The 27292-nt window shown below is 36.4% G+C and overlaps 2 protein-coding genes across 9 annotated transcripts in view; one reads left to right on the top strand and one right to left on the bottom strand.

The window, feature by feature from the left end:
* Positions 1-1787: 1787 nt before the first annotated feature.
* Positions 1788-23247, bottom strand: C2H4orf33 (chromosome 2 C4orf33 homolog). 2 transcript variants are annotated; one of them, XM_010378518.2, is made up of 6 exons: positions 20506-20593; positions 13880-14069; positions 10096-10156; positions 5224-5275; positions 4906-5105; positions 1788-2791 (listed from the first exon to the last, which is right to left on the bottom strand). In XM_010378518.2, exons 2-6 carry the CDS (start codon positions 14058-14060, stop codon positions 2686-2688), a joined length of 600 nt encoding a protein of 199 aa, XP_010376820.1. In that variant the 5' UTR covers positions 14061-14069; positions 20506-20593; the 3' UTR covers positions 1788-2685. The 2 variants fall into 2 exon arrangements, with proteins under 2 accessions (XP_010376820.1, XP_010376819.1); XM_010378517.2 differs by lacking the exon at positions 20506-20593 and adding an exon at positions 22917-23247 and having other exon boundaries at positions 1823-2791.
* Positions 23248-23328: 81 nt separating this feature from the next.
* SCLT1 (sodium channel and clathrin linker 1) overlaps positions 23329-27292 on the top strand; it is a 231338-nt gene continuing 227374 nt past the window's right edge. For 4 of the 7 annotated variants that reach the window (XR_004053269.1, XM_030916898.1, XM_030916890.1 and 1 more), the window contains exon 1: positions 23329-23613. Coding sequence is in view for 6 of the 7 variants with exons in the window: in XM_030916898.1 (XP_030772758.1) it covers positions 23520-23613 (94 nt within the window). In the remaining variant the exon portion in view is untranslated. Of the gene's footprint in view, positions 23877-27292 lie in introns of all 7 variants that reach the window. The other 3 variants (XM_030916901.1, XM_010378516.2, XM_030916893.1) reach the window with 2 other exon arrangements.

Raw genomic sequence — 27292 nt, 5'->3', positions numbered from 1 at the left:
ACTCCAGAGAGGACAGAGGTACTAGGAAGAGCAAAACAGAAAATGATGGAAATGAAGGAAAGATAATGCAAAAGTGTGTTACTAGTTGGCCACTGTTGTAGATAACCAGGGTGGGATCCTTTTAAGAGAATTTCTGAGGCGCTGTGTGGAAGGGACCATAGAATTGTTAAACTGAGGGATGTAACAGAGAAGTATTTATCCATCAACTCCCACCCTCCTTGGTCAAGAGGTGCCCCATGGGATGTTTTAGTCCCTTCACACATCCAGGATAGTTCATGTGTGAGAATGGCTAAACGGGTTCCTGTAAGTGTTCCACACAGCAGAGGAAGCAGAGAAGCCCTAGGGGCAGGAAGTAAGACATACACAGTACAGCCAACGCAACTGGCCAGTCAGTTCACTGTATGCAACTGATTGCTGGAGTAAAAAGTTAGGCTGAGAGGATGGGAGGTGGGTCAGAAGAGCTATCTAGGACACAGTGAAATAAATGCTCTAATAAAGCAATGTGTAAAATACTAACGGAACTTATATGGAAAAGAAGAGACAATCCTTAAGCTCTGAGGCATGAGAAAAGGGCTGAGGGTTTACTGTAATTGCTTTATCCACTTGCTACCCTTTCTTTTTCAATATCAGATTAATTATGCTCATATCTTCTGTCCCCTAAAAGCCTAACATTTAAAAAAGGAGGAAAAGGAGGAGGGGAAATTAAATATTTTTTTCCTGTGGCAAAAACTTTTTTAACATTCTAAAAAAGTAATTTGGAGCCAAAAATGAAAAGCATATTTCCCTTCAGACTGTGATTTACACTTTCCTGGAGCTGGGAAAAAGCATGAGAAAGCACCTGAATAAATATGCACACTGTGTAATCTATTTAGGTGGTGAGAAGAGAGAATCTGCTTGACACTGCAGTGAACAATTCAAATCACAGCAAAGAAATGCATTTATGCATACTTTAAACAAAAGGATGATTATTCTTTCATGGTCCTGAAGTTGACAAACAAATTTGAAATGGCTATTACAAACACCCATTCTCAAATACAAGTTTCTATAGGATACATCATTTGTAGCTGACTAATGGACAAGCTTTCTGAAATTCTGTAGTTGATATGCATGTTTCTTTCAAAAGAAAGTGTTTATGTAATGTATTTTTGCTTGCTTGGTATTGGAAGAAAAGGAAATGTCTTATCTAGATGAAAGAAAGTTAAGAGATGTTTAAAAAAATCTTAACAAATTTAAAAAAGATACACATTATGTTTGAGAAAGCTCACAAGCCACAACATTCAAATTCAGTATTTTATATTGCTGTGATTGTAGCTATCATATTTGTGCTGCATTTTTACCCATATTATAAACAGTTATGATTTATATCTGGAACTGTGATTCATAGTGTTCAATTCACTTCTAAAATCAAGATACTCTAAAATATATCTTATTTTTATTTTGATAGTTTTATATGCATTTATAAAATTATTCACATAATTTATAAATAAATCATCCTAGGTTATTTAAAATATACCAGTCCTATCCAAAACAGGCAGATCATTTCCATATCAAATTAATTAGTAGCTATTGTCAGTTTTAAGAATAATTTCTCAATTTATCTAAGATGCCTAAGACTGCCACCATGATGTGTAGTCAGGAGGATACTTATAATACGTTTTGTAAAAGTCAGCATTTATCTTACACCAACTCCCTTTTCAGATAGAGAACATATTTAAGAAATGAGTAAGTCGATAAGCCACTTGTAACCAGCACTAATGATTGTTCAATGGACACATATAAACTCAATGTAAACTTGAAGTTAATTCCATTTAATTTATAGCTTATTTTATAATAGTATTTTATTAATGAGTTAATTTACATATACTAAAATCACAAATCTAAACATACAGCATGACATGTCAACAGCATGTTGACAAATGTATGCAACTACATAACCGTCATCCAGATCAAAATACAAAACATTTCAATCACCCCAGAACATTTCCTCAGGCTCCTTTTCCATTCAATTTGAATTCCCTGCCCTCACTCAAAGCAGCCACTACTCTGGTATCTATCATCAAATGCTAGTTTTGCCTAGAAGTGGCTTTAATGTAAAAGTAATTAGATAGTATGTGATGTCTGACTTGTTTTGCTCTACTTAATGTTTTTGAGATTCATACAGGTTGTTGCATGTATCAGCGTCCTTTTTTTAATGAACAGTATTCCCCTGACTACATTGCAGTTTGTTTACCATTTTCCTATGGATGGAAATTTGAGTGTTTACAGTTTTGTGCTATTGTGACTAAAGCTTCTATGAGCAGTCATTTTTCTGGGGTGTATATCTAGGAATGAAATAGCTGAATCACAAGGTAGTGCAGGACAGTGCTCTAGGTGGCCTTGGACAAACTCAATTGTTCCCCCTTTCTCACTTGTAGTTCTCAAGAATAACTGTACTGTGTGCTGGGAATGTAACATCCTGGACTAAGTGACTCTGAGAAACATTATGACTTTACAGATGAAACATCTACAAAGAATCATCTATTTTCTTGTTAATCATATGCAATTTGCCACAGATATTTTCAGTGACTTCTATGAAAATATTTGTTGTTGAAATGTATGCATGACATCTTAAAAAATTGATATTTATTTTTTGTTTATCTTAAAAGACATAGAGAAAAATGATCAGTATGGTTATCTATTACACTCCTATATATCACATTTCTCTATTAGCCACAGGTCTGATTCCGGTTGTTTCCATTCTTCTCCAAGCAGCGTGTTAAAATTGAAAGGTTTGAAGTATTCTAGGTGATGGCTAAAAGCAAAGAAAAAGAAGGTGGGAATTGAAATGAATTATGCATTTGTGAAATAGTTGTCCTGAAGGGCTATTTATTTTGTCACATCTATAATAAGACAACATTCTATTTTAAGCAATACTAAAGGTAAGACATATTTTATATGTACAGTTTCCTCACTCTAGCTATCAAACACTCAGCTCTGAAAACATTCACCTGCATCTCAAAGCCCTCTTCTTTCAATTCTGCAAATAGCTCCCTCACAGCTGAAGGGAGAAACCAACTCTCAAAACATGACTCATTCCATCCAACTTTAAACAAATCATATTATGCTCTTGCATATGTTTTTATATTCAAATTTTGACATAATTTATATCAGTCATATATGCAATGGTTTTAAAAAGTTTCAGTTCCAAAGATAAGAAGATAGCCTTCTTAATTCCCTTCTCTGCTGAAGCAACAGAGGTTAATGTAAAGGAGTGTTAATCCCAGTTCTTTTCTTTCCAGGAAAACCATTTAACTATATTAAGACGCTTTCTCTAGTGGCTTAATGAGGAGAGAAAGGCTTAGCTACTAACATGCTACAGTGGAGCCCCACTCTGTAGGAAGTCACTCTGCCTTGGCTCTGTCCTGGCCAATGTATAATCGTACTTCCACCTCCGATAAGCTTCCAATAATGTATGAATGAAGAGCCTGAATATAGGAAGGTATTAGCTGATGAACAGCCAGAGAGACATGACGTCTTGATACGAAGACCTTGAGTCAGTTGCAACTACGTTTTTGTCTCATTCTGCCCACCTGGCCAGGATAAATCAGTTTTTGAGTCATAGTTGTCAATCCCAGAGTAAGAGATTAAGGAAAAAACAGTGAAGGATAAGAAAAAGGAAGGGAAAAAAAGACTAGCTAAAAGCTATGTCAGGACTGGGGGAAAGGGAAAGGGAAAAGGGGAAAAAAGTCAAGCAAAAAAAGGGAAAAAATGTCAAGGATATGAAAAAGGAAGGGGAAAAAAGACTAAGTAAATGCTATGTCAGAACTGGGGAGAAAGGCAAAGGGAAAAGGGGAAAAAAGGTCAAGCAAAAAAGAAATATGCTAGAAGTGATAAAGACAAACAAGCATGAAGTAAGAGCATGAAAGGAAGGAGAAGGCAAACAGGGACAGGAAGGACAATGCAGCATATTCCACAGGTAAAAAGGCAGGAATGTCCGTCTGCCACAGTGCAGTGCTCAGTAGGATGTCTCTGTTAGGTTCTTCCAAATGCCCAGATTCACCAGACTACCTTGGCCATGGTGAGTATATCTAGAGAGATACAGAGCAGCAATTACAGCTTGCCCCAGGACAGCATCTGGCTTTCCTCCCTGAAGGAGTAGTCCTTGCAGAAGTCCAGGAAGCATTCATAAGGCTGGCCAGGAGCTCTAGTCTGCCTATGTGAGAGCTACAGGTGCAAGGAAACAAGACTCAAATTGAGAAAGCATAGCAGATACCTTGGCTCAAATGCCTTCTGCCCCATGGGAGCAATATCTCTTGGAATAACTCCATAGCCATAGCTTCCAGTGTTCCCACATGGAACATGACTGTTAAAGCGGAATCCCAAAGCCACGCTGTCTCCATCATATATTTATAGTTCAACCAAAATTATTTTCAGTCCAGATGTAATTTACCACTTAAGGGTCATTTTTATCAAAAGCAACGTTGCCTAGAAACATAGTTGATATTTTTATCCTCATGAGGTTACCAGAAGAGGAGAACTAGAGAGATAACTGAAGATCAGATTTCCTTGCAACAGGGACCCTTTGTTCACAGCCGGAAACACTAATGCTTCTGGCCCTTTAGCCCTGAAAGAAATTTTAAATGAATTTGCAAACATACTGCTATATCAGCTATTGCAACATTTACTTTTCTCACATGCAAACCACTATGGAAAAATAAGTGTTCTACTGACAGTAGTGAGAGAGATTATGTCAGTCCAAAGTTTACCAAGTATTTTCTGAGGATCATCAGTGAACATTGGACTCTACTAGGTACTTGTGCACATATGTCATCTTCTTTGATCAAAAGGGTTACTTCTGCTCCACTAAGACTTAATTTCCAAAAAACTCATTTATTTGGAATATATCTTCATTTATTTTCTACTTACAAATCAGGTTTTTGTCCTTGTTGCAGTTCATGCTGTGGTACAGGGTAAAGAGCTTCATAACTTCGTTTATCTTTTGATCCATGAATTGCAAATGAATTGAATTTTGTCACATTTGGTGGAAAATAATTCCAAGGGAGATAAGCTTTGCCTTCCCATTTTGTCTCTCCTCTGGACACTCTGAATGATAATGGAAGTTCTTGCTACAGAAACAACATGTGGAACACAAAAGATAAAATTGGGCTTACACTTTAAACATAGAAATAAATATGTGTATTACTGTGTATGTAATGATTTTGCCTCATATTCTTATTTACTTACTTTCCACACATTTCTTCTTCCAGAGAGTAAAAGCACTAAATGCTGTCCGTGGCTGTCAAAATTGAGATTCCTTATGAGTGTCTGAAAAACATGTTATTTTCTTCACTATCCTTTATACATGGAATGTGTGTGCTTGCAACTAAATTTCTAAATAATTAAAAGATGCAGGCTGAGCGTGGTGGTTCACGCCTGTAATCCAGCACTTTGGGAGGCCAAGATGGGCAGATCACGAGGTCAGGAGATTGAGATCATCCTGGCCAACATGGTGAAACTCCATTTCTACCAAAATACAAAAAAAAAAAAAAAAAAATTAACTGGGCATGGTGGCATGTGCCTGTAGTCCCAGCAACTTGGGAGGCTGACGCAGGGGAATCGCTTGAACCCGGGAGGTGGAGGTTGCAGTGAGTCAAGATAGCGCCACCGTACTCCAGCATGACAACAGAGAGAGACTCTGTCTTAAAAAAAAAAGAGAGACGCAATATTAATATTGGATAATTCTAGGGAGAGCCAGTGTGTTCAGTTGTTTAGAAATGACATCTTTGGGTTTACCACTCCAGACAACTGCCACCAAATGCATAAAGTTTCATGTTTAGATTGCTTTTTATATTCTTTAAAGAAAAAATTATATAAAATACTTCATTTGGTTAGATGACACAAAGTATGAAAAAGGTCAGAGGGATACCATGTTATTTGGAGTTTTTTATAAAATGAGCTTCAAAAACTGAAGCAAGCAACAGTTTCCAAGTCTGAATTCAACAACTTTAATAAAGGTTATTTCTGTAAGAAAACTATGTGGTAGCTCATTAGGAAAATAAGAAATGCAAAACATAGACAGTCTACAATTAGTCAACAGGCTAAAGATTTTCATCTTTGTCTATTTTTTTTTTCACACACTGCCCTCAACCTGTCTGCCTCTTGTGTTTTCCTGTTTTCTACCATTCATTCAGCATCATGTTTTCAAAAAGGAACACAGTATCTTCTCAAAGGGAAATTCTAATAACAGTGTACAATTGGGACTAGCCAGGTCATTAAGAACCAAAGGATTTCATGTATTTACATGAAGCAAATTCACTAACTCTAGAAAAACCTATATCTCAAAATATTTCTATACAGGTACTCTTTTGAGAGCTTTTCAGGGAAGATTTCCTTCAGTAAACTATTCTAACAGAAGCCAAGTATTCTTTCCCATTTAAAAGTCTTCTGATTATTTTTATTGTTATCATGCAGCCTTAGTGGTAAATCCTAGGAGAAAAAATTCTTGCAAATAAGAATAAATTCTTCCTGTTGCTTTCCTAGAGGTTAACTGTTACAGGAAATGATTGCCTGAAGCAAAACTATGATTCTTGATTATTAACTACCCTGATACATAAGAAACCCAAATTACTCTGTGAATTTTTTAACCTTTAAAATCTATTAATTTTATACACAATGATTACTGTGTAATTTCTTAACAAGAGAGATTCCAATTATTCCATTCATCTAGTGTTAAGTCATCACTTTATGAAAATAAACCAATATTATCATCTAATACAATTAAAACTAAGGGCAAAACTTTAGGATATCCAAGTTTTTTACTGTTCTCTAGATAAGTTATGAATGTTTGCCTTAGTTTTCTCACCTATAGGGTAAAAATAAGCACAAAAAAGTTGAAATTTTCTTACTTCTCATGGCAGTCTATGAGAATTAATCATATTTTTCAATAACAAATTTTGGCATGTTAGTTGAAATGTGACACACAAAGGTATATGATTATTCTTCTTTAAAAATATAATGCAAACAGCTAGACTTTTCTACATTTGATTTAGCTGAATATCAAAATAAAGGAAAATAAAAGAATATTTAAAAATCTCATTTCAATCAATTGTTTGGAGCTCTCTGACCAGCCTACAAAAGGAGCAATGGCTTCTAAATGTTAGATGCAGAGAAGCATTTAAATGGCATTTCAAATGAATAACTGCAATATAAATATTTCATTATTAAATATTTTATTAATTTTAAATATGCTATAATTTAGATAATAGGCGTACATCTACAGGAAAAAAGAAAGAGTTTGCCAGTCAGGTAAATAGGATTCCCAAGAGACAGTTAAACCTGAACAAAGAACAAAGTCAAAGCCAATATCATACTGAATGGGCAAAAACTGGAAAAATTCCCTTTGAAAACTGGCACAAGACAGGGATGCCCTCTCTCACCACTCCTATTCAACATAGTGTTGGAAGTTCTGGCTAGGGCAATCAGGCAAGAGAAAGAAATCAAGGGTATCCAGTTAGGAAAAGAAGAAGTCAAATTGTCCCTGTTTGCAGATGACATGATTGTATATTTAGAAAACCCCATCGTCTCAGCCCAAAATCTCCTTAAGCTGATAAGCAACTTCAGCAAAGTCTCAGGATACAAAATTAACGTGCAAAAATCACAAGCATTCTTATACACCAGTAACAGACAAGCAGAGAGCCAAATCAGGAATGAACTTCCATTCACAATTGCTTCAAAGAGAATAAAATACCTAGGAATCCAACTTACAAGAGATGTCAAGGACCTCTTCAAGGAGAACTACAAACCACTGCTCAGTGAAATCAAAGAGGACACAAACAAATGGAAGAACATACCATGCTCATGGATAGGAAGAATCAATATCGTGAAAATGGCCATACTGCCCAAGGTTATTTATAGATTCAATGCCATCCCCATCAAGCTACCAATGAGTTTCTTCACAGAATTGGAAAAAACTGCTTTAAAGTTCATATGGAACCAAAAAAGAGCCCACATTGCCAAGACAATCCTAAGTCAAAAGGACAAAGCTGGAGGCGTCACGCTACCTGACTTCAAACTATACTACAAGGCTACAGTAACCAAAACAGCATGGTACTGGTACCAAAACAGAGCTATAGACCAATGGAACAGAACAGAGTCCTCAGAAATAATATCACACATCTACAGCCATCAGATCTTTGACAAACCTGAGAGAAACAAGAAATGGGGAAAGGATTCCCTATTTAATAAATGGTGCTGGGAAAATTGGTTAGCTGTAAGTAGAAAGCTGAAACTGGATCCTTTCCTTACTCCTTATACGAAGATTAATTCAAGATGGATTAGAGACTTAAATGTTAGACCTAATACCATAAAAACCCTAGAAGAAAATCTAGGTAGTACCATTCAGGACATAGGCATGGGCAAGGACTTCATGTCTAAAACACCAAAAGCAACGGCAGCAAAAGCCAAAATTGACAAATGGGATCTCATTAAACTAAAGAGCTTTTGCACAGCAAAAGAAACTACCATCAGAGTGAACAGGCAACCTACAGAATGGGAGAAAAGTTTTGCAATCTACTCATCTGACAAAGGGCTAATATCCAGAATCTACAAAGAACTCAAACAAATATACCAGAAAAAAACAAACAACCCCATCAAAAAGTGGGCAAAGGATATGAACAGACATTTCTCAAAAGAAGACATTCATACAGCCAACAGACACATGAAAAAATGCTCATCATCACTCGCCATCAGAGAAATGCAAATCAAAACCACAATGAGATACCATCTCACACCAGTTAGAATGGCAATCATTAAAAAATCAGGAAACAACAGGTGTTGGAGAGGATGTGGAGAAATAGGAACACTTTTACACTGGTGGTGGGATTGTAAACTAGTTCAACCATTATGGAAAACAGCATGGCAATTCCTCAAGGATCTAGAACTAGATGTACCATATGACCCAGCCATCACACTACTGGGTATATACCCAAAGGATTATAAATTATTCTACTACAAAGACACATGCACGCGTATATTTATTGCAGCACTATTCACAATAGCAAAGACTTGGAATCAACCCAAATGTCCATCTGCGACAGACTGGATTAAGAAAATGTGGCACATATACACCATGGAATACTATGCAGCCATAAAAAAGCATGAGTTTGCGTCCTTTGTAGGGACATGGATGCAGCTGGAAACCATCATTCTTAGCAAACTATCACAAGAAGAGAAAACCAAACACCGCATGTTCTCACTCATAGGTGGGAACTGAACAATGAGATCACTTGGACTCGGGAAGGGGAACATCACACACTGGGGCCTATTATGGGGATGGGGGAGGGGGGAGGGATTGCATTGGGGAGTTATACACGATATAAATGATGAATTGATGGGTGCTGACGAGTTGATGAGTGCAGCACACCAACATGGCACAAGTATACATATGTAACAAACCTGCACGTTATGCACATGTACCCTAGAACGTGAAGTATAATAAAAATAAATAAATAAATAAATAAATAAAATCTATATGTGCTTTAGTTTTTAATCCCTGGTGCTGAATGCAAAAGTGACACAGCATATACTTAACAAATGCATGATGAATAAAGAATGGAATACATGAATACATAATTATGTAATACATAAAATTAAAGTTTCATCTGGTCATTTAAAAATCCCCTAAAAGAAACATTTTTATAAGCTAGCTCAATTAATTATATACATATCTCTCCTTTTATTTCTGAATAGCTATATGTAATAATGCAAATTTATTGAGTAAATAATGAGAAAGACTTTTTGTTTTATAATGACTTTTCATTTTGAAACAAAAATTATCTTCTAATTTATTAGAAAAATCTACATTAGTGAACTGAAAATACTAACATAGAATTTTCAAACATTTAGAATATGAGTATATTCTAAACATGTATTCTAAATATGTGCTCTGTACTTGAAACTAAGAAATATATAAAAGTATATCATTCAAATAAATTCAGAGTACCATTCTTACTAGTTAACTGGAATTAATGAGCTTTTACTATAACCATATCATTTATAACAGAAAATAATATGCTCAAATTATGTAGTAATAATTAAGAAAAAACATTTTATACTTACGGACAAAGTTCAACTTCTATATACTGCTCAGTTACATCATTCAAGAAAAATGCTTCCACAACTTTTGAAAACAGAGATATAACATATTGAGAAATTTAATATTGCTTTCCAACAATAAATAATTTGTTTATTCCTTTAGAATATAAAATAAATTGACTATTTTTAATTATAATACTATCCCCAATAGGAAAAAGAGCAAAGAAAATAGACATTGCCTGGAAGAAGAAATATATAGGAAATAAATCATCAACAATTTTCTCGCATATCAGATTGCCACATATTGAAAAGATTAATTAAAACTAGTGCTGGTCAAGTTGTAAAGAAATTAATATTATCACATAAACTTTGAGCCAGTTATCTTCTTCTAGGAATGTATCTGAAGAAAATAATCTGACAACTGGGAAAAGAATTAAGTATAATGCTATTCATTAGAGTACTGTTCAAACATTAGAAATGATCTAAATGATTTATCTCCTATTACATAAGATTATCTCTTATTCTCTAAATAAATCTATTATACAGAAGAACTGTTAAGTAAATTATGGAATTTATGTATTCCATGCAATGGAATACAATGCAGCTATTAAAATCAAAGATACCATTAAATATTTGTTGATAAAGGAAGATATCCATGATATTCAATAAGTCAGCTGCAGAATAGCACCAAAATGTGTGTGACATTAAAGTTGCATGTGTGTCTATGTCTAGATGTCTCCAAAATGTGCACAAAAATGTTAATGACTGCATATCTGTGATTGCAGGAATTTAGGTAGGTGATCTTTCTTTTTTTGTTTATAATTTCCTGGAAACTTCTGAATATTGCTATTTTTAAAATTGTTTAATTTTGAACATAATACATCTTTCTTGTAAATAATTAAAACAATATATATATGAAGTAAAAAGTCACGTCCTTTTCTTCCTCTTTGGTCTAATATCTGCCAGACCTTTTCTGTGCTTCTCCATACTATTTTAATGACTGAATAGTATTATTTTACAGAATATTATAACTTACTCACTTAATCCTTTATGGATAGACATTTAGGTTGTTTCCAGTTTTCCATTTGTTGTTTTTATAATAAAATAGAGCTAAAATACAGACATAGTTCTGCTATCAAGTCAGAGAATCTTATTGTCCCCTTTTGAATCTTCTATCTAGATAAATGAAAATGTCTACTGTGATAGTTAATCGTATCTGTCAAATCAACTAGGCCATGGTATCCAGATATTTTGTAACATATTATTCTAGTTGTTTCTATGAAGTCATTTTTTAAAGATGAGTTTAACATTTAAATCAGCAGACTTTTAGTAGAGCAAGTTTCCCTCTATAAAGTGGCTGGGGCTTATCCAATCAGTTTAAAGCCTTTATAGAAAAAAAGACAGACTTCCCACAAGAGAGGAATTCTGCCAGCAGAGAGCGTTCAGATTTGAACTGCAACATCAACTCTCCAGCTGGCAGACTGAAAACCCAGGGAAGAGTGGACTTGCTAGCCGCCACAATTGTGTGAGCTAATTTCTTAAAATAGATCGCTCTCTTTCTCTCCATATATATAAAATAGATACATACATACATATATATACACACTCTCTCACTATAAATATATGTGTGTATATATCACACACACACACACACTCAGATGCACATATGTATCTTCTGCTTTCTACTTTCCATCATCACCTTACAAATACTTTTGCAGCTTCTCTGTGTTAAACACTATATCAGATTCTGGAAATACCTTTATTAGCTTACAATCTAATCAGATACTAAAGTGGAAAGTTTTAATAAAAATTCCAAAAGGGAGGATGCATACATTGCTACAGGAAAAAAAGAAAACAGATGCTTAGCTCAAAAAAGTGGTTTAGTGAAGGATTCCTGGAAAAGTTGCTATTTAAGCTCTATCTTGAAAGATGATTTGGAACTAGGTGAAGAATGACAGAAACAGCATTCTAGGGCAAGACAACAGTAACATCAAGGGTACACAATTAGGAAATATTGTAGCTTAAAGAACTATGAACAGTTCAGTCTTACCAGGCAAACCTTTCAATGTAGGAGGAGCTGGTGGTGCTACAGAGAGAATAAGCGGCCAGATCGTGGAAAGTCTTATATAGAGATCATATTAAGAAGGGCAAAACTTACTTTGAGAGGAAAAGGATCCTGAGAAGGTTTTTAAGAAGCTGAAGGATGAGTTTAAATTTTCATTTTAGATATAGCACTCTGGCTTCTAAGTGAAGAATGGGCTTAAGGGCTAAAAGACTATTTGGAAGGCTCTGCACTAACCAAGGTAAAAGACTATGAAAGCCTAACTTTTGGAAAGGATAGTGGGGATGAAGAGGAGATACTGAGTTAGAGGAATATTTAGGAGGCAAAACTGATGGGACTTAGGAAATAAATCCAAATAATGGAGAGTGTCAAAGAAGGATATCTTAGAAAGATCTCACAATTTTTTAGATTTGGTGATTTAATGTATTGTTAATACCATTTATTGATATTGGGCAATTAGGTAAAGAACTGGTTTATGAAAGAAGTAGGTGAGTTGAGGCTAGAATTTGTTGAGTTTCATGTCTGTAGTGCCTCTAGCAGGTAAGTCACATTAGTGTATATTCCATTAATAAGAGGATAACATACCAGTTTTGTATCAACAAAAGACAATATATATTTAACATATGACAAATTAACACTGACAAAATGAGTGCTTACAGATGGCATAAACTAGACATATTGACTAGAAGATTCATCAAAATCTTCTTTGAAGAAATGGGACATGAATTAGATCTTGAACTATGTATTAGAGGCAGGGGGAATAGAATGAGAAGGTACATAGGTTAAGAGTTTTGGTTGAATATGGTGGCCCAATTCATAAATATGCTGAAAGCTTAAAGGAAGGGTTTGAACTTTATCCTAGGGATAATAATGATTTAAGCTCTGGGAAATGGCATCATGAAGAGTATTTCAGAAAGATGTATCTGATAGCTTAATTAGGATACAGCAGAAGGAGATCATAGAGCAAACCTGAAACAGTGTAATTTTATGTCATGTCTTAATTTGATATGTGAGATGAGTTACCAGTATAAAGTAAAAACTACATTTCATATTGAGGTTGATAGTGTTTCTACAATAAGTAAAACACTCCAAATCTTCCATAAAGAAGATTTACAAGGTTAGAGTGGTAATTTAAAGATACTTAAATACAAAACAGGAATCTTGAACTCTTCTCAGCATAGGAAACAGAAATAAAGGAAGACAATAAGGCAGCAATAAAAAAATCTGGATTTGTGGCTGGGCAAAGTGGCTCACGCCTGTAATCCCAGCACTTTGGGAGGCTGAGGTGGGCAGATCACAAGGTCAGCAGATCAAGACCATCCTGGCTAACACAGTGAAACCCCATCTCTACTAAAAATACAAAAAATTAGCCGGGTGTGGTCACGGGCACCTGTAGTCCCGCTACTCGGGAGGCTAAGGCAGGAGAATGGCATGAACCTGGGAGGTGGAGCTTGCAGTGAGCCAAGACTGCGTCACTGCACTCCAACCTGAGCAACAGAGCAAAACTCGGTCTCAAAAAAAAAAATCTGGATTTGTAATTGCCATTTTTTAACTCTTCTAGCTATATAGTTAAAGTCACATAGGTAATGGAGAAAAAATCAGAATGAGAGATTGGTAGGAAATATCAGAAACTGTACATGTCAATTGCTCAGAAGCACTTCCCAACAGCAAGATAAAATAAGAGTTCTGTGAGAGGTTATTATAAGAAGATTTATGTTTGCAATAAAATACACTACTACCACTTACCTTCATAATCCCACAGTTGATTGAAAGGTTTTCCTGGTTCTCCAAGTGGGGCTGGAGGATCATTGAAAAATGGAGCACTAATGTCCATCATCACTCCTCTGTCACCTGGATTCAGTCTGATAAATACCGGCTCGTGCTTCACTGGAAAACCATCCCAAGTGTGTTCAATTTTAAAATCCATCTGAAGACTCTTAAAGAAAAATATATTAAAACAAACTCTTTAACAATATACAAATGTTTTCTTTAGTTGGAAATGAAATGAAAATTTCAATGCCAAACAGCAGACAGGAAAGGCAGCAGAGTGGCAAGAGCACAGTCCTGGGAGTCAAAAGGCTATCTTGTGTTGTGCCAAAGCACGGACTCTGAGTTCTAGTCTAAAATAGGTAACTAGTTCCTAGAGGCTTTAAAACTTCTAGATTTAACACTTTTTTATGTAACTTTTTTTAAATTGCTGCCATAGAAACACTATCAATCTCAACACAAAAAGTGATAAAAGTGTTAAAAGTCTAGATTTGGCTCTAGTGCTGTTGTAAATAGTGCATCAAAATCATTTTCTTAATTGTAATCAAGTCTACTGCAAAAATTATTTATATACTTAATCACAACTATAAGCACCATGGGTTCTTATGTCATCCTTTGTCTTTTATTTATTGTAAAGTGTGCAGGTGTCTCAGTTACTGGATCCTCTGGGAATCAAAATCTTTATAATAAAATTCAACTTAGTTAAAAAAAAAAAACCCTCCATAAATCAGTAGAAGCAGCGCTGTTAACACTTGTTCTTTTGTCCAAAATCCTTTTCTTCATGGGGGTTGAGGACGGGGAGTTCCAATCATTTAAAAGTTAGTAGAGCTGAATTTTGCCTTCCTTTGTCCCAGCATATACACTTTCATTTTTAATATTTTAACTGTTAAATGACTGCTTGTTTGGTTAATTACCTCTCTCCAACTGAAAAATGGGAACAAAATCTGCGATCATTTAAACTTTGAAACAGACTAAGTACCTACAAAAGAGCAGTTTTTGCATTTTAAATTAGTTTCCTAAGTATTCAATAGAAGGGCATAGTATTGTAATGCATTGATAAAATTACATTTTTGAATACTATGGATTGGGCATTTTCTAAACATTGTCTCATTTAATTTCACTACAAACTTGCAGAGAAACTATTATTGTCCTCATTACAAATGGAACAGATTTGTTCAAGGTCACATGACTAGCATATCTAGAAATTAAACCAATGTCAACAATGTTTTCCCAGATGAAGACATTTCAGGAATCTGCGAGGAGATGAAAATTTTATTTAGGAGTGGTGGAACCCCCAAATTACACTAGATCCTGTGTTTTATCCAAAAGATAATCTCACTTAGTACCTGATGACTTTTCCAAACTGTAACTTCTTTTATCTGAAATCTTTGAATGTATTCCTTTGCTTCATAAGTTATTTGCAGTCTTTTACTGTAATTAATGAGGTTACTAAATTTGGAATTAATTTAATTCAGTGAATATGTATTAAAAACCTACTATGAGTAAGCGGTGGGAGATCCAAATGTACAAGCTCTGCGTAACATAAGAAATCCAAGACCTCTAAAAACCTTTTTCTAAAGCATATAGCTTTTACTAATTTTCACTACATGCTCACAAATTTTACTAGATAATCTCTAAAATTAAACAATTCTGGTATTATAACCCATTTGTAGAAAGTTAATAGCATTTCAGAAGAAATGTTCAGCAACTCATATTCTTCATTATTGATATAAGCGCAATGAGTGATAAAACTATATAAATTCATTCTGATTTAACTGGATTACATGGAATAAAATACCTCAATAATAAATTTATTTTCTTTAGTTGAAACATCAAGGCACATTCTACAAAAAAAAAAAATGTATAATCCTCTACCCTAAATTTTGGTAGTAATAAGCATCCTCATGCAGCACATAGGAAGAAATAAGAATAAATCAGGACGTTAGAAATGCTGAATGACTGATTCTGACACCAATAGGCTGAAAGAAAATGTTATTCTCCTAATTTAGAGCTTGACAATTCTTGACAATTTTGGCAATACATACCTTAGCTACTAGGAAATTCTGGCAAATTCACTTATTCTTCATACAACCACCAAATCCACAAAAATTCTGCATACATTAAAGAGATCCCCATCTTAATCAGTGGATTTCCACTAGGGACTTAATTCCCTGCACATTCAGGCAATCAATTCTATGTCTAAATGGAATATAACCATAGCAGTGATATCCAGTGATATGCTCCTAAAACTGGCCTATCATTTCCATGCGTACATGGTGGGTCTCATGGTTAGAGTGAGATAGACTTTATAGCAGGTGTGTCCCATCTTTTGGCTTCCCTAGACCACATTGGAAGAAGAAGAATTATCTGTCTTGGGCCATACATAAAATGCATTGACACTAACAATAGCTGATGAGCCAAAAAGGAAAAAAGAAAAAAAGTCACAAGAAAATTCATAATGTTTACGAATTTGTGTTGGGCTGCATTCTAAGCCATCCTGGGCCACATGCAGCCCATGGGCCTTGGGTTGGACAAGCTTGCATAGGTTTCAAATTACTTCAAAATGTAATTTTATCTGGAAGATAAGAAGTAAAAGATAAAAGCAAAGTTACCATTGTTAAGAATTAGGTAGTGAGTACCTCAAACCTTTCTACTGGTTCCTTCTGCTTTTCCCCACTAAGGTTTCTTTGAGCATTATTTGAAAATTACTGCAAGAAATAGTGACTAGACTTCCATGGCTGATCAGTTATGGGAATAGTGCATGGCTGATCAGTCCAAAGACCAAATATAATTTTGGCTTTAATTGCATAAACAACTTTAGTTTCTTATTGCAATGACAAATGTGTTTATTTTTAAAAAAACTTTATATTGCTTAAAGAACATTCATGTCAATCTAAGTGTGCATAATATTTATAAAAATTAACCTAAAAAGTATAGTCCATCCTGCCCAGTAATTAACAGTCTAGTTTAAAAATAACATAAACTAGAGACAGATGATTCTCCTTCAGTAATCTTCTGAGATTTAATCCCCACAATCTTTCAATTTCTTTGTATTTGAAATTGTGCTCATTAAGTAAAGACAACTTAATTGTCAATGTCCTTCACCTCTTGGGCTAGCGCTCCCCTCCTAGTCATTCTCTATTAACCTGTACACTGCTCTATTTCTATTCTTACATGGCACTTACATGGCATGACATATTTGTTTACTGACTCCCTGAACCCAGCTAGAATGCCTGTAAGTGATGCTTACTATTTATTTGTTGAGTGAATAACTTTTCTAATCCCTGGATCTAGCACTCTAGATTTTATGCAGAAGAAACCTACTGTGTTCGTGGTATCATCATCACGACCATCGCGTAGTGTCATTTAACACTACATATCAGATCAATACAACGGCTAATAACGAAGATGATAAACCCAGAAATTCCCTTCAATTTAGTTTATCAAGCACTTATTAAGCACTCATCTTATTTCAGGTACCATACCAGGTGCTGGGGCAATAACATATAATAAGTCTACAGCAGTTTGGGATGGTTCTCACGTAACTAGTCAATGAGGTCCCCATTTCCAATATCAGTTGGTTCATTTTGCAGTCCTAAATTTAATTCAGTGGGATCCTTATACCAAAGTAAGTTTTAGATGAATCAAAGATTTAAACATAAAAATCAAAATCATATAAAAACAAGAAATAAAAAGAAAGTTAAATAAAATCTTATAGTAGTAAGGTAGGAGATGAGCTGGACCTGTTTTCTGAGCACCCAGGCCCACTGATTAAAACAGAAACTAATCAAAATAAAATGCAGCAAAAGAAACCAGCTAAAACCAAGATGGCAACAAAAGTGATCTCTAGTTGCCCTCACTGCTCATTACACATTAATTACAATGCAGTAGCATGCAAAAAGAAATTCCCAACAGTGGCATGACAGTTTACAAATGCCATGTTTGTAAACTCCTAGAAGTTACTTTATATGGTTTAAAAAAGGGAGGAACCCTCAGCTCTGGGAACCCTTCCTACTTTTCTGGAAAACGCATGAACAACCCACCCCTTATTTAGCATATAATTAAGGAATTGTCGTGTATATAGCTAGCCAACAATTCATGGGAGCTGCTGCTCCTACTCTGTCTATGGAGCAGCCATTTTCCTGTACTTTGTTGCTCTGATAAGCTTGCTTTTGCTTGTGAACCCCTTCCTGAATGAAGCTAAGAACCCTCCTGGGCTGAGCCCCAATTCTGGGCTTTCCCTGCATTAGTAGAGAAAACCTTTTAAAATAGAAACCAAAACCCAAACATTTTACTCCATAAATATAACAAAACTAACATGGATGCAGCTGGAGCCTATTATTCTAAGCAAATTAATGCAAGTACAGAAAACCAAATAACACATATTTTCACTTATAAGTGGAAATTAAACATTAGGTACTCACGGACATAAAGATGGCAACAATAGACACTGGGGACTACTAGAGGGGGATGGGAAGGAAGGGGCAAAGTTTGAAAAACTAACTACTGGGTACTATGCTCACTACCCAGGTGATGGGATCATTTGTACCCCAGATCTCAGCATCATGGAATATAACCATGTAACAAACCCACGCATGTATCCCCTGGATCTAAAATAGAAGTTGAAAATTTTTTAATAATTAATAAATAATATAATAAAAGCAAAAACCTCCTTCCCAAGTTCCCCTTACCCCAAAAGCCTATCATTAACAAAATCAATAGACAGTCTGGGAAAAAGTATATGCAAGTCATACTTGATACAAATAACTAATTTCTTTGATGCGTAAAGAGCTCCTAGAAATCAATAAGGAAAAGACCAACACTCTAACAGAAAAGTGACCAAAAATTATGAACAGCCAGTTAGCTCACAGAGAGAAAATGCAAAATGTTCACTTACAATGACAGAAATGCAAACTAAAACCACAATAAATTACCATTTTTCACTTAGATTGGCAAGGATCAGAAAGTCTGATAACATGCTGTGTTAATGAGGGCACTGAGAAAAAAATCATATATTGCTAGTGAGGCATAATTGATACAGCCTCTGTGAAGAGCAATACGTCAGTATCTATCAAAATACAAATGCAAATATCCTTCGACAAAAATAATTCTAGTTCTAGGAGTCACTATACCTGCACATATTCAAAATGCATAAGTATTGAGGATATTTGTGGTAGCCTTGTTTATAATAACAAAATGTTGGAAGCAACTTAAATGTCCATCAGTGGAGGACTGGTAAAAAAAAAATTATGCTATATCATACAATGAAACTCTGTATAACTGCTAAAATGAACGAGGCAGCTCTAAATTAACATCTATGCTAAAATACGTTGTGAAGTGAAAAAAAGCAAGGTGCATTTATTTAATAAAAAGGAAGTTTATTTGCATATATGCTTGTGATGCATACACTATCTCAGGAAACACCAAGAAACGGGGTGGTTACAGTGGTTACTTCCCTGAAGGGAATTATCTGCCTGCAGATATGGGAAGGAGGAAGCTTTGCTTTCAACTTCACCACTTTTTAAAAACCTATTTGCATTTTATACTATGACAGACACGCATTACTATTTTAAGGCAACTGAATGGTTTAAAATTATTTTTTGGCCGAGTGCGGTGGCTCACGCCTGTAATCCCAGCACCTTGGGAGGCCAAGGCGGGCGGATCACAAGGTCAGCAGATCAAGACCATCCCGCCCAACATAGTGAAACCCCGTCTCTACTAAAAATACAAAAATTAGCTGGGTGTGGTGGCGGGCGCCTGTAGTTCCAGCTACTTGGGAGGTTGAGGCAGGAGAATCGCTTGAACCCGGAGGCAGAGGTTGCAGTGAGCTGAGATAGCGCCACTGCCCTCCAGTCTGGCGACAGAGCAAGACTCCGTCTCAAAAAAAAACAAAAAAAAACAAAACAAAACAAAAAAAAACAAAATAAGGCTGGTCTCTTAAGAGTATGGTGGCTGCCCCTTCTCCCCTTTATATTATATATGCTGAACGTTTCCGAAAAGTCATAATGCATATTATCAAGATGATTACTGTCCTGCAATTCAAGTTTGGCTGTTTAGACTTTCTTAATACAATGTTTATTGTTAATCTGTATGTTTCTACTTTTAATCCCTATTCTTCAAATTGCTCTTAAAACAAGTCAAAAAAATAAATTTTCAATTATTCTGATTGCTTTTTCTTTACCTGGAAAGACCTCTAAAAGGAAACGAAGGAAGAGAAAGGAGACCGAACACTGGAGCATTAAGAACCCGGGAAAAGAAAAAAATGTTCACAAAGTTTAAAAGAAATAAATTATGGTAAAGGCGTTTTCTCAACCAAATGATCTGCAAGGAAAATTTCCAAATTCCTCTGCTCAACAAAATTTCTTTTAGTTTTTCTACAATAATGATTTCTTTTCAGTTTCCATACCGCCCCGAGGCCCCGCCCATTTATAAGAGAAACGAAGAAATGAGGAAGTCAGCCTGAAAGTGGGAGTACGCTCAATTAGCAGGAGACAGCTGAAAAGTAAAATACTTTTCATTATTTTCCAGAGATCAAGCGAAAGACAAGACCTGGCGACGGCGAAAGGAATGTCAGAGAGAAGAGGGAATAACAAGAGAACACAGACCACGAAGCTTTTCTCAAAACACTGGCTTCCTCCTTTTAGCCGAGGTCAACGGAGAGGGCTCAGCTTTAGGCTCCACCCAGCTGCCTACACGTTCTGGGGGAGGGGCTTGGAACACTGAAGCAGAGAGACTTGATTTTTCTAGGAAAGAAAGATGTTGAAGGGCCACAGGTGAACATCTGAAGACTTCTAATCGTTCCACTAAAGTTTGAGTGGTTTCTTAGAAGAAGGAAGGGTGATTCGGAAATAAAAATACTGTGCAACAATTTGAAAATCAACTGTAAATCATTAAGATTACAATAGAACATGTACAGAAATAATTCATTTAATACAACTACAGGCTAACTGGCTATATAAGCAAAAACTATAAATTATATTTTACCAGCTATAAATTATATTATACTATACTCCTGGGGAGGCATGTTCATGGCGGTTAACAATTGTGAAATTAGAACCATCCTGCCTGGGTTCAAATCGCAACTCAGGCACTTGCCAGCTGTGTGATCTGTTCTGACCCTTGCTTAAACTTCTAACTTTGTATTCTTCATGGTACTTTGCACATAGTAGTGGGTGCTCAATGTCAATTGATCAACCAAATTAATGTTAGTGAAATGTCACTAATTTTCAATCTATACAATTATCTATTAGTATGTACATTTCCACTTGTCATTCCTTGTATTCAATTTATACTAATAGATACTTTCCAGGAACATCTACTGAATTCTTTCATTCTTTCCATCAGATATTTAATCAATTCTGTGTTCCAGGTATTATGATGGAGCCTGGAGACAAACTACAAAACATGATAGATAATGCAGGAAGGAGCATGAAATAAGTACTAAGGTGGCACCTACCTTGGGAGACGTGGATAGAGAACTCAGGAGGTGTGAAAAGGAGAAACACGAGAGGGGATCCTTTAAGGATAAGTGAAATCATCACAATTTTGTTTCCTAATGATGAAACTTACGTTGAAAATACTCCATTAAAATTGATCTACTAAAATCTTGTAACCACAAACACAAACACAAAAACAAAAAACTATCATGATCATAATTATGATCATGTAAGCTAAAAAAAATCGAGTGCAGACATAAAAAATTTCACCTGAGATACTCACTTTATTTAACTACCACTCATCATTATAGCCAGAAGGTATTTGCTTCCATCCAGTTTGGGTGTAAGCATAGAGTTAAGTCTATAATTATTTATTTGATGCCAAGTAGAAACACAATATGACATTATACAAAGTTCAAATGTGGGAGAAGTTACAAGCAAGTCCTCGGAGAGTCAGTGAGATGTTTATGAAGAAAGAGTCATATACTGAACTCCAAAAACGAGTTGCACAGTCAATTTTCCCTTTACGTAAAAAGTTTTCGTGTAAACACTATAGCTACTAAAAATCAGAACAAGTTCAATTATCCACGACCCAAAGCTAGATTAGACCTTTTCAATGATTATTAAGCTACACATCCATATTTATTTATTTATTTATTTATTTATTTATTTTGAGACGGAGTCTCTCTCTGTCGCTGGGGCTGGAGTGCAGTGGCCGGTTCTCAGCTCACTGCAAGCTCCGCCTCCCGGGTTTATGCCATTCCCCTGCCTCAGCCTCCGAGTAGCTGAGACTACAGGCGCCCGCCACCTCGCCCGGCTAGTTTTTTGTATTTTTTAGTAGAGACGGGGTTTCACCGTGTTAGCCAGGATGGTCTCGATCTCCTGACCTCGTGATCCGCCCGTCTCGGCCTCCCAAAGTGCTGGGATTACAGGCTTGAGCCACCGCGCCCGGCAACACATCCATATTTAACAGTTAGTCTTTAGAGGAAGGGACCATCTCATTCTATTAACAGCGAGTATTGAGTCAGGCCTTCAGATGCCTAACTGCACATATTCGAATATATTTTTAAAAATTTCTTAACACATATCGCTAAGGTTACTTTATATGACATTATGAGTACAGGACAACAAACTCTTAAGCTGTTAAACAGAAAGCCAAATCAAGCTGCATCTATGACATGGCTGTTTAGTGAAACTTTACTTCAATCCATAAAAATACAATTTATTAAAAGCACAAAACTAGTGGCTAGCTTCAAATTAACATGTTTGTTGCTAGTGGTGAGATTTCCTCCAATGTTAAATGATTTTTTTTAAAAAAACATACGTTTTAAATCCAGACAAAATCAATTTTCAAAAATGAAAATTGTAATCTATCCACAAATGTAAGTTTTACCGTTTTGTTTTTTGAAAAAAAAAAAAAGTACCTTTTATCTTTCCTTATATTTGAGGAAACAAGCTTATCTTTGAAGAAATAGCTGCTGAATTTGCAAGATCTTTTGAATACTTCTAACTACATGCTTTATTACTACACAGTTAAATATTTAAACAACAGTTGTCTCCTTTGGCAGGATGGTACTTACCTTCTTGAGATGACCAAATCGAAACACAGAACTCCTCCAGAGGTACAGCCTTGGTGGGAGATTCTGAAGACCCCAGTCTGGCTTCTACCCCTAGCCTCATGAACCTGCATCCTTTACTTAGTCCAGAAAGGCTTAGTATATTAGTAACCAAAGATAGTGAGGGCATTTAAACTGTGTATTTCATGCCCTACTCACGTTTGCATTTTGGGTTAAAAAAAAAAAAAAAAAAAGAGGTTGGGCCCCACCACCTGGAGACACTGTCCCACCAGTTTGCCCGCTGCGCCAAGCCGGTGGCTCAGCTGTCACCCAGGTTCTCACGACTCCTCCCATTGCTTGACAGCCAGCCAATAGCGTGCTAGGACTCTAGGACGCGCGATGGCGTAAGCGCAAACGCCCGCGTGATGACGCAAGCGGCGTCACCGTCTCCAAGGAGTGGTTCGGGGCACCGGTTTCAAAGTCGCAGGGCGGGCCGAGTGGACTTCCGCTGCTGGCCTGGGGCTTCCCAGCCGTCTTGGCGTCGTCTTCTCCAACCCACGCCGCTCCGCGTAGAACGCCGCTCTCAGGCTGCCCTCCAGCTCCCGCGGCACTCTCCTAGGTGGCCCGATGAGACCCGGAGTGACCCGCGGGACGCCTGTATCGACCACGTCCTCTTCCCACCAGGGTAGGATTCGGTTGAACGTGGAACAGAATTCACTTGGTGCGTCCCCAACAATCTTCAGTATCTCTCCAGGGCCTGGGACTCGTCTGGGGCGCGGGGGAAGGAAGCGTGGCGTGTAGATGCCGCGTGAGTAGGATGCAGATTGCACCGCTGGAGCGCTTGACAACCAACCGAGCGTTGGCTTAGTTTTGTTTTCCCGCACAGCGAGCTCTGTGTCTTTCAGAGGAAGGTAAAGGTGGTGAAAACTCCAAACTAAAATTGTATCGAAATGGCTACAGAAATCGACTTTCTGAGAGAGCAAAGTAAGCTCCATGTTTTTTTGAGACTTCATATTCACATACAATGTTTAATATCGTCGTCGTTGACCGACGTATCTTTTTTGAATGCTGGTTGGGTACATTTAAATTTGTAAAAATTTAAAGAAGTTAGTTGCAGGAAAAAAGAAAAGCTTGATGGTATACGTGAGGATGTGTATATATTTAAGCAGAACCGTATGGTGGTACTTGTGGCTTACACAGAATTCTGCTAGACGCTAAACATGTTTGTTACGTTCCTCTCGTGCTCTGAAGATTAGAAGGCTAATGGCCAGCAAGAGTTTCCAAGTGTGCATTTAAAACCTAGGGGCCCAGCTCTCTGGCCATTTATTAAAAAGATGTTTATTGAACTCCTGTTTCTATTATGTACCAGACACTATAGAAGAACAGCTGCTGCAAAGATAAACAGGACAGTTTTTACCTTAAGAATTTAATTTCGGGAGGGAAATGTATTCCAAAGTATATTGAAGTGGCAGCAACTGCTGGCTCTTTTGCCACAGTCTCATGGGGTTGTTGGAATGATTAAATGAATATTAAAATATGTAAAGGATTTAGAATAGTATCTGATACATTGTTAATTTATTGTTATGTAATAGTTAAATATTAACTGTTACACGATTATTATTAAAATATGTTCAAGGAAGGTGCTATTGGGCTGAAACGTGCAGTACCAATATGAATTTACTATATAAAAACTCTAGGCATCCCAAATAGAACAATATTTGCGACACTGAGGGCGTTAGGAATATGCTTTGTTAAAGATTTGCAATAAGGCTGGTTTGAATGTAATATTGATGTAAATTGAATTGGAATATTTATATAGGGAAATGGCAAGTGCAGTCGAAGGAGTAGAAAGGGCTGGATGGTGAAGGGCCCTGTCTTCTCTGTGCTAAGGAGTTTGGACCACTGCATGGGTTATAGGAATTCAGTTGAGAGTGGCATGATCAAATTGTCATTTAGAAGGCCCGGTCTGATTTTTATGGGGAATGTGCATTATAGCAGAGTGCAGTTAGTTGACTACTGTCATCATTCAGGTAAGAAGTAAACTAAGTTGGGCACAGGGAGACTGGGGATCAGGGGATTTGAGGGAAAGAGGTAGAGGACACTTAGTTTTCGCTTGAGCAACAGGGAAGTTAGGAAAAAGGTAGTAAGTCCCATTTTGGCAGCATTATAGACCAGTGGTTAAGAACTCAGTTAGCCTCTAGATTTAGTCTGTCTGGGCTCAGAGCCTACCTCTTTCCAGGTCTGTGACCTCGAGCAAGTTTCCTAGCTTTTCTGCACCTCAGTTTTCTCACTTGTATAATGAGTATAAGAACACAAGAATTCTCTTGAAGTTGTGACACTTAAATGAGATGATGAAAAAGCATTGAGCATTGTGTCTGGCACATTTTAAGTGCATGGTATATGTTATCTAAAATAATTAATGACACTATAATGACACAATAACATTAGCATTATTTCTTAGGTTTGTAGTGAGAATATCCCCATCCCATAAGAACAGCTAACTGGCCACCATAAGAGTGGTGTGGCACAGGAGTTGGTTGGTGAGGAGTTTGGCTAGAGTCAGGAGAGTACTTAAGGCAGTGAGAAACTATTAATTTCATAAGAATGATCCAGCCAGAATTCTTAGATAAAACCGAGATCCAAATACCAGGGGGAAACAAATAAGACAACTGAAGCATAGTAACATTTTTTGAAAAATGAGTGGTATTTAATAGTTCCACAGAAGACAAGTGGAGTGCAAGAAGGAAATCTCAAGCAGAAGGAGCAGAAGAAGGAGTGGTTCAAAGGCTTAAAATAACTGGTTTTATTCAGGGAATCGGAGCCTAGAATGGTAGCGTTTGCATGAAGAGATAAGAATGAGAGTTGAGTGTCTGTGTTGCTCTCCTTTTTTCTTTAACTAGATTTTGCATGCCATTTGAAGGTGGTGGATTATTCCATTAAGTGACCCACCTAAATACCAGCCCAGATAAAGATAGATGGTCTTCTTTCCACCTGCCTCTGACTTTTTCTACACTGATTTCTGTTGATCTTTATTGTGTCTTTGTTCCTTTTGAATTTGGGAGCCTAGGTCAAGACCATTTGTTTTGGTACTTCTCAACTGGCAACCCCACATGACATTTCCTCTGATAATTACTATTTCAGCTTTACATATCGTAACAACAGGCAGCTCCACACTCAACCAGGCTACTAGTAGAGTAAGCTTGTAGCATATTTGCTGTGTACTGTTCTTCCACCTCTGTCTGGGAAAGATCAGTTAGTTTTTAGGAACCTGTTCAAAGAGGTACTTGTATTATCAATCTAAGGAACTAAGAATTCATTCATTAGTGGGGTGTGAGACTCACTGGCAGAGTGGTGATGGACTCATTTTTTTCTTTTCATTCTCTTAACAGTGTTGGAGACAAACATTTTTAATTTTGATGAAATAATTCATCAATTTTTTCTTTTATGAATTATGCTTTGGGTGTCATGTAAGAAATCATCGCCTAACCCAAGGTTGCAAAGATTTCTTCTATGTTTTCTACTAGGAGTTTTATAGTTTTAGGTTTTACATTTAGATCTATGGTTCATAGAGTTAAATTTTATACAAGGCATGAGGTAAGGATCCAGGCCACTTTTTTGCATTGGATGCCCAATTGGAAAAACTACCCTTTCTCCATTGAATTACCTCTGCTCCTTTACAGTTGTTTATATATGTATGGGTCTATTTATGAACTCTATTCTTTTCCACTGATTTATTTGTCTATCTGGACACCAATACCCCACTGTCTTAATTATATCAGCTTTATAGTACGTTTTAAAGTAAAATTGGTTCTTTTTTACCTCGTTGATGTATCTCTTTAAATTTTCTCAGCTATACTTTGTAGTTTTTAATGTTTAGGTTTTGCACATCTTTTGTGAGATTTATGCCTATGTATTGAAATTTTTGATACTACTGTAAATGATATTATTCTTTTACTTTCAGTTTCTGATTTTTCATTGGTAGTATGTAGAAATAACATTTCTTTTTTATTATTATACTTTAAGTTCTGGGGTACATGTGCAGAACGTGCAGTTTTGTTACATAGGTATACATGTGCCATGGTGGTTTGCTGCACCCATCACCCCGTCACCTGCATTAGGTATTTCTGCTAATGTTATCCCTCCCTTAGTCCCCTACCCCCCAACAGGCCCCAGTGTGTGATGTTCCCCTCCCTGTGTCCACGTGTTCACCTTGTTCAGCTCCCACTTGTGAGTGAGAACATGCAGTGTTTCGTTTTCTGTTCTTGTGATAGTTTGCTGAGAATGATGTTTCCAGCTTCATCCATGTCCCAGCAAAGGACATGAACTCATCCTTTTTTATGGCTTCATAATATTCCATGGTGTATATGTGCCACATTTTCTTTATCCAGTCTGTCATTGAT

The sequence above is a fragment of the Rhinopithecus roxellana genome, chromosome 2 (assembly GCF_007565055.1).
Source record: "Rhinopithecus roxellana isolate Shanxi Qingling chromosome 2, ASM756505v1, whole genome shotgun sequence".
NCBI lineage: Eukaryota > Metazoa > Chordata > Mammalia > Primates > Cercopithecidae > Rhinopithecus > Rhinopithecus roxellana.
This window is presented reverse-complemented; position numbering and strand designations above follow the sequence as displayed.

Coding starts and splice junctions, on each gene's coding strand:
- C2H4orf33 (XM_010378517.2), bottom strand. CDS start 14,060: ATGGATTTTAAAATTGAACACACTTGGGATGGTTTTCCAGTGAAGCAC. Junction 5,276..10,095: donor ATAGAAGTTGAACTTTGTCC/GTAAGTATAAAA, acceptor CAATTTTGACAG/CCACGGACAGCATTTAGTGC. Junction 2,792..4,905: donor CAAGGACAAAAACCTGATTT/GTAAGTAGAAAA, acceptor CTTTGCTTTTAG/CCATCACCTAGAATACTTCA.